Source organism: Entelurus aequoreus, linkage group LG14, assembly GCF_033978785.1.
Source record: "Entelurus aequoreus isolate RoL-2023_Sb linkage group LG14, RoL_Eaeq_v1.1, whole genome shotgun sequence".
Classification (NCBI taxonomy): Eukaryota; Metazoa; Chordata; class Actinopteri; order Syngnathiformes; family Syngnathidae; genus Entelurus; species Entelurus aequoreus.
The window spans coordinates 60783415-60790914 of NC_084744.1; the positions used below are offsets into that span (position 1 = coordinate 60783415).

At 44.7% G+C, this 7500-nt stretch overlaps 1 protein-coding gene across 3 annotated transcripts in view; it reads left to right on the forward strand.

Annotated features, from left to right (window-relative positions):
- The window catches only part of LOC133665155 (solute carrier family 12 member 7-like), a 68027-nt gene that overhangs the window by 54936 nt on the left and 5591 nt on the right, over positions 1-7500 (forward strand). For all 3 annotated transcript variants that reach the window (XM_062070385.1, XM_062070386.1, XM_062070387.1), the window contains exons 20-24: positions 1-126; positions 1583-1752; positions 3288-3419; positions 3484-3591; positions 3665-3834. The exon at positions 1-126 is cut by the window's left edge and continues 70 nt beyond it. In XM_062070385.1, coding sequence (XP_061926369.1) covers positions 1-126; positions 1583-1752; positions 3288-3419; positions 3484-3591; positions 3665-3834 — 706 coding nt within the window. The remainder of the gene's footprint in view (positions 127-1582; positions 1753-3287; positions 3420-3483; positions 3592-3664; positions 3835-7500) is intronic.

A 7500-nucleotide genomic window follows, 5' to 3' on the forward strand; every position in this document is an offset into this window, starting at 1 on the left:
GAGATGGTTTCTCTCTGCTCATCCAGTCCGCAGGCCTGGGCGGGATGAAACACAACGCCGTTCTGATGGCTTGGCCGGCGTGCTGGAAGCAAGCCCGGGACTCCTCCTCCAGGAGGAACTTTATAGGTGAGTCAGGACTAAGACCTGAAGCTAGGACACATGTGGACTGTGGACACTTAACAGGAAGACAAATAGGGCTGTGGAAAACTGGGAATTCTGTCTAATTCCTGGAATTTTGTTTAACTCTGGTAGTTTGACTGTCCAGGGTGAGTGGAGTGTGTGGATGGTAGTTTGACTGTTCAGGGTGAGTGGAGTGTGTGGATGGTAGTTTGACTGTCCAGGGTGAGTGGAGTGTGTGGATGGTAGTTTGACTGTCCAGGGTGAGTGGAGTGTGTGGATGGTAGTTTGACTGTCCAGGGTGAGTGGAGTGTGTGGATGGTAGTTTGACTGTCCAGGGTGAGTGGAGTGTGTGGATGGTAGTTTGACTGTCCAGGGTGAGTGGAGTGTGTGGATGGTAGTTTGACTGTCCAGGGTGAGTGGAGTGTGTGGATGGTAGTTTGACTGTCCAGGGTGAGTGGAGTGTGTGGATGGTAGTTTGACTGTCCAGGGTGAGTGGAGTGTGTGGATGGTAGTTTGACTGTCCAGGGTGAGTGGAGTGTGTGGATGGTAGTTTGACTGTCCAGGGTGAGTGGAGTGTGTGGATGGTAGTTTGACTGTCCAGGGTGAGTGGAGTGTGTGGATGGTAGTTTGACTGTCCAGGGTGAGTGGAGTGTGTGGATGGTAGTTTGACTGTCCAGGGTGAGTGGAGTGTGTGGATGGTAGTTTGACTGTCCAGGGTGAGTGGAGTGTGTGGATGGTAGTTTGACTGTCCAGGGTGAGTGGAGTGTGTGGATGGTAGTTTGACTGTCCAGGGTGAGTGGAGTGTGTGGATGGTAGTTTGACTGTCCAGGGTGAGTGGAGTGTGTGGATGGTAGTTTGACTGTCCAGGGTGAGTGGAGTGTGTGGATGGTAGTTTGACTGTCCAGGGTGAGTGGAGTGTGTGGATGGTAGTTTGACTGTCCAGGGTGAGTGGAGTGTGTGGATGGTAGTTTGACTGTCCAGGGTGAGTGGAGTGTGTGGATGGTAGTTTGACTGTCCAGGGTGAGTGGAGTGTGTGGATGGTAGTTTGACTGTCCAAGGTGAGTGGAGTGGCAGTCACCGTTGTCGTTAGCGCACAATTAAAGCAAGACAGCTACAAAAGTAGCACAAAAGCTGACGGTCGGGGCGATGGCTTATCGGCTTGAGGGCGCGTGATGAAACAAGCTGTTTTGAAAGGGAGCAAAAAAGTGACTCTGTAAAATACAATCCATGCATGTTTTTGACCAAAAAAACACAATGACATGTGGTGTAGACCACAAGGAAGGTTTCACCAAAGAACCACCATGACATGTGTAGACCACAAGGAAGGTTTCACCAAAGAACCACCATGACATGTGTAGACCACAAGGAAGGTTTCACCAAAGAACCACCATGACATGTGTAGACCCCAAGGAAGGTTTCACATGCAGAAATCATGACCTTAAACCAGCGTTTTGACTTCCAGAGACGGTGAGGGAGACGACTGAGGCACATCAGGCTCTGCTGGTTGCTAAGAACATAGACCACTTCCCAGGAAACCAGGACCGCCTGGAGGGAGGAAGGATCGATGTGTGGTGGATCGTCCATGATGGTGGACTGCTCATGTTGCTGCCATTTTTAATCACTCAACACAAGGTTTGCATTTCTCTTCCTGCTGCAGGATCCAGCAACCTTCATGGTAATGACCAGTTCCACAGTATTTCATGCAGCAGTTTGAAAGTACCTTTAGTCATCTCAGGGACTTCAATCCATCAGACTGGACTGTTTGGTTTGTCTTAGAAGATGTTTGGACTCATCTGAGTAGGCTTCATCAGTTCTTGCTCATAGACTTAGATTGGTCAGACTGGATCTGACCAATCTAAATCTATGGTCAGATCTAGTCTTGAACTTAGATTGGTCAGATGTAGTCTTAGACTTAGGTTGGTCAGATCGAGTTTGGCCAATCTAAGTCTATGGTCAGATCTAGTCTTAGACTTAGATTAGTCAGAACGAGTCTAATCGAAGGCAAAGCTCTCGGTCTACCGAGCTATCTACATTCCTACTCTCACCTATGGTCATGAAGTGTGGGTCATGACCCAAAGAATAAGATGGCGGATACAAGCGGCCCAAATGAGTTTCCTCAGAAGGGTGGCTGGCTTCTCCCTTAGAGATAGGGTGAGAAGTTCAGTCACCCGAGAGAGACTCGGAGTAGAGCCGCTGCTCTTTCGCTTGGAAAGGAGCCAGCTTAGGTGGTTGAGGCATCTCGTGCGGATGCCTCACGAGCGTCTCCCTAGGGAGGTCCTTGTTGCACGTCCCACTGGGAGGAGACCTGTGGCAGGCCAAGAACCAGATGGGGGGGATTACATCTCCTCTCTGGCCTGGGAACGCTTCGGTATTCCCCAGGAGGAAGTTGCTAATGTTGCTCTGGAAAGGGAAGTCTGCTGGAGCTGTTGTCCCTGCGACCCGATTCCGGATAAGCAGTCGAAGATGGATGGATGGATGGAGTCTGATCGATCTAAGTCTATGGTCAGATCTAGTCTTGGACTTAGATTGGTCAGACTGGGTCTGACCAATCTAAGTCTATGAGCATGAACTGATGAATCCTACTGAGGTATTGCCACCAGCCGCTAGACTAAATCTGACCAGCCTCTAGACTACATCTGACCAGTCTAAATGTGTGAGCATGAACTGATCATGTCCAAGACGAGAATGGATTGTGAATCAAATTGTGTGCCCAAAGATTCACAACCTTAGTAAACATACACATCTAGCTAAAAAGCTGGCATACAACGTTAGCATGCTAACACATGCTAATCTAAGAGACATAAGCATACTTCCAAAATTCCACAATTTTTTTAGGTTTAAACATGCAAAATGAGCTAAAAACAAGTTAGCATGCTAACGTTTCTCTCCATAATCCCAGTTTATGTGGTCAGCGAGGGAGTCTCAGTGCCATTCCTATTTGTCCCAGCCGTGTGTAGAGAGGAAGGCCAACTGGCTTTCAGAGTTGGGAGCAAACATGGCGTCCTGTACTTGTGACCAATCACTTGCCCATGCTCTCTCTGATTGGTCAAAAGCCCCTCACGTGACTCCGCGGCGCCATGTTGGCTCCCAACTTTGAAACCGAGTCGGCCATACTGGTTTTGGTGGGATGAAGAAAGCAACGAGCACGTCTCCTTCCTGTGTTGAAGGTGTGGAAGAAGTGTCAGATGCGCATCTTCACCGTGGCTCAGATGGACGACAACTCCATCCAGATGAAGAAAGACCTCCAGATGTTCCTCTACCACCTACGTCTGGACGCGGAGGTGGAGGTGGTGGAGATGGTGAGTCTCAGGTGGTATGGCCGGTACGTGCAGCACTGAACTCCTCTTCACGCCACACCACCAGCACGACAGCGACATCTCAGCCTTCACCTACGAGAAGACCCTGGTGATGGAGCAGAGGTCTCAGATGCTGAAGCAGATGCAGCTGTCCCGCACAGAGAGGGAGAGAGAAGTACACCACCACCACCACCACCACCACTCTACCATGTTCCTGCAGGGAAATACTCACCTTTGTCTCCCCTTAGGCTCAGCTCATCCATGACAGGAACACCGCCTCGCATTCCACTAAGGAAGACAAAGCTTCGGTGGGCACGCCTGACCGAGTCCACATGACCTGGACCAAGGACAAGCTGATCAGTGAGAGGAACAAGCACAGGGAAGGAATGGGAGTGAAGGACATGTTTAATATGAAACCGTGAGTACTTGCTCAGTCCAGGTGCAAGTATTTACATGTGTCACATGGTGTACACGTACAAGTAAGATGGTGTACACGTACAAGTAAGATGGTGTACACGTACAAGTAAGATGGTGTACACGTACAAGTAAGATGTGTACACGGAGAAGTAAGATGGTGTACACGTAGAAGTAAGATGGTGTACACGTACAAGTAAGATGGTGTATACGTAGAAGTAAGATGGTGTACACGTAGAAGTAAGATGGGGTATACATAGAAGTAAGATGGTGTACACGTACAAGTAAGATGGTGTACACAGAGAAGTAAGATGGTGTACACGGAGAAGTAAGATGGTGTACACATAGAAGTAAGATGGTGTACACGGAGAAGTAAGATGGTGTACACGTAGAAGTAAGATGGTGTACACATAGAAGTAAGATGGTGTACACGGAGAAGTAAGATGGTGTACACGTAGAAGTAAGATGGTGTACACGGAGAAGTAAGATGGTGTACACGGAGAAGTAAGATGGTGTACACATAGAAGTAAGATGGTGTATATGTAGAAGTAAGATGGTGTATACGTAGAAGTAAGATGGTGTACACAGAAGTAAGATGGTGTATATGTAGAAGTAAGATGGTGTATACATAGAAGTAAGATGGGCTATACATAGAAGTAAGATGGTGTACACGTAGAAGTAAGATGGTGTATACATAGAAGTAAGATGGTGTACACAGAGAAGTAAGATGGTGTACACGTAGAAGTAAGATGGTGTACATGGAGAAGTAAGATGGTGTATACATAGAAGTAAGATGGTGTACACGGAGAAGTAAGATGGTGTACACGGAGAAGTAAGATGGTGTACACGGAGAAGTAAGATGGTGTACACATAGAAGTAAGATGGTGTACACAAAGAAGTAAGATGGTGTACACGTAGAAGTAAGATGGTGTACACGGAGAAGTAAGATGGTGTACACGTAGAAGTAAGATGGGGTATACATAGAAGTAAGATGGTGTATACGTAGAATTAAGATGGTGTACACATAGAAGTAAGATGGTGTACACAGAAGTAAGATGGTGTATACGTAGAAGTAAGATGGGGTATACATAGAAGTAAGATGGTGTATACATAGAAGTAAGATGGTGTATACATAGAAGTAAGATGGTGCATACATAGAAGTAAGATGGTGTATACATAGTAGTAAGATGGTGTATACATAGAAGTACCCATACGGTGTACACTTCAACCCATAAGAATCCAGGCATGTCCCCTAAAACAAGGCTTCTTAACCTTCTTCCAACTCTACAATTCAAGTACTAACTCTGAATTAGCTCTTCATTTGAATCATATTCAATAATTATATCTGACCTACCAAATGATATGAAACCACATGCAAACTACAATTTGCAATTCTGCGTGTGAATGCCTTATGTGTCAGAATCGGGTTTAAAAATTATGCAAAATGTTGAGAATTTAGGACATTGTAGAACTATGAATGCGACCTTTCGTTTGAATGGGAATTTCCTGTAAATCTGGGAAAAGCGGAAATTGTGTGATGTTGTCATTACTGCCACAAGTGGTGTAAAAGTGTATTACATCTGAGTACTTCTGTGATGTTGTCATGACTGCCACAAGTGGTGTAAAAGTGTATTACACCTGAGTACTTGTGTGATGTTGTCATTACTGCCACAAGTGGTGTAAAAGTGTATTACACATGAGTACTTGTGTGATGTTGTCATTACTGCCACAAGTGGTGTAAAAGTGTATTACACCTGAGTACTTCTTTGATGTTGTCATTACTGCCACAAGTGGTGTAAAAGTGTATTACACCTGAGTACTTGTGTGATGTTGTTATGACTGCCACAAGTGGTGTAAAAGTGTATTACACCCGAGTACTTGTGTGATGTTGTCATGACTGCCACAAGTGGTGTAAAAGTGTATTACACCTGAGTACTTGTGTGATGTTGTCATTAGTGCCACAAGTGGTGTAAAAGTGTATTACACCTGAGTACTTGTGTGATGTTGTCATGACTGCCACAAGTGGTGTAAAAGTGTATTACACCTGAGTACTTCTGTGATGTTGTCATGACTGCCACAAGTGGTGTAAAAGTGTATTACACCTGAGTACTTGTGTGATGTTGTTATGACTGCCACAAGTGGTGGGAAAGTGTATTACACCTGAGTACTTGTGTGATGTTGTCATTACTGCCACAAGTGGTGTAAAAGTGTATTACACCTGAGTACTTGTGTGATGTTGTCATTACTGCCACAAGTGGTGTAAAAGTGTATTACACCTGAGTACTTGTGTGATGTTGTCATGACTGCCACAAGTGGTGTAAAAGTGTATTACACTTGAGTACTTCTGTGATGTTGTCATGACTGCCACAAGTGGTGTAAAAGTGTATTACACCTGAGTACTTGTGTGATGTTGTTATGACTGCCACAAGTGGTGTAAAAGTGTATTACACCTGAGTACTTGTGTGATGTTGTCATGACTGCCACAAGTGGTGTAAAAGTGTATTACACCTGAGTACTTGTGTGATGTTGTCATTAGTGCCACAAGTGGTGTAAAAGTGTATTACACCTGAGTACTTGTGTGATGTTGTCATTACTGCCACAAGTGGTGTAAAAGTGTATTACACCTGAGTACTTGTGTGATGTTGACATTACTGCCACAAGTGGTGTAAAAGTGTATTACACCTGAGTACTTGAGTGATGTTGTCATTACTGCCACAAGTGGTGTAAAAGTGTATTACACATGAGTACTTGTGTGATGTTGTCATTACTGCCACAAGTGGTGTAAAAGTGTATTACACCTGAGTACTTGTGTGATGTTGTCATTACTGCCACAAGTGGTGTAAAAGTGTATTACACCTGAGTACTTGTGTGATGATGTCATTACTGCCACAAGTGGTGTAAAAGTGTATTACACCTGAGTACTTGTGTGATGTTGTCATTACTGCCACAAGTGGTGTAAAAGTGTATTACACCTGAGTACTTGTGTGATGATGTCATTACTGCCACAAGTGGTGTAAAAGTGTATTACACCTGAGTACTTGTGTGATGTTGTCATTACTGCCACAAGTGGTGTAAAAGTGTATTACACATGAGTACTTGTGTGATGTTGTCATTACTGCCACAAGTGGTGTAAAAGTGTATTACACCCGAGTACTTGTGTGATGTTGTCATTACTGCCACAAGTGGTGTAAAAGTGTATTACACCCGAGTACTTGTGTGATGTTGTCATTACTTCCACAAGTGGTGTAAAAGTGTATTACACCTGAGTACTTGTGTGATGTTGTCATTACTTCCACAAGTGGTGTAAAAGTGTATTACACCTGAGTACTTGTGTGATGTTGTCATTACTGCCACAAGTGGTGTAAAAGGGTATTACAGCTGAGAAACAGATATGTTTTTGGTGGTCCTCTAGGGGGCGCTCATGGCCCAAAAATGGGTTAAGAAACACTGATATAGCTGAAACAGTGTGTTGTACAGAGTTGTCAAAAGTAATTAGAATTAGGGCCGATACTTGCTGGCCTAATATAAACATCTAAAATGTCTTCCACTTAGTGGAATTAAGGAATATACGCCATCTTTTTCTAAGCACACCAATAATGTATCAACACAATGACATCATGTTGGTATCGGACAATCACTCATTTCTGTATTAACGCTGGATGTGTTGTCT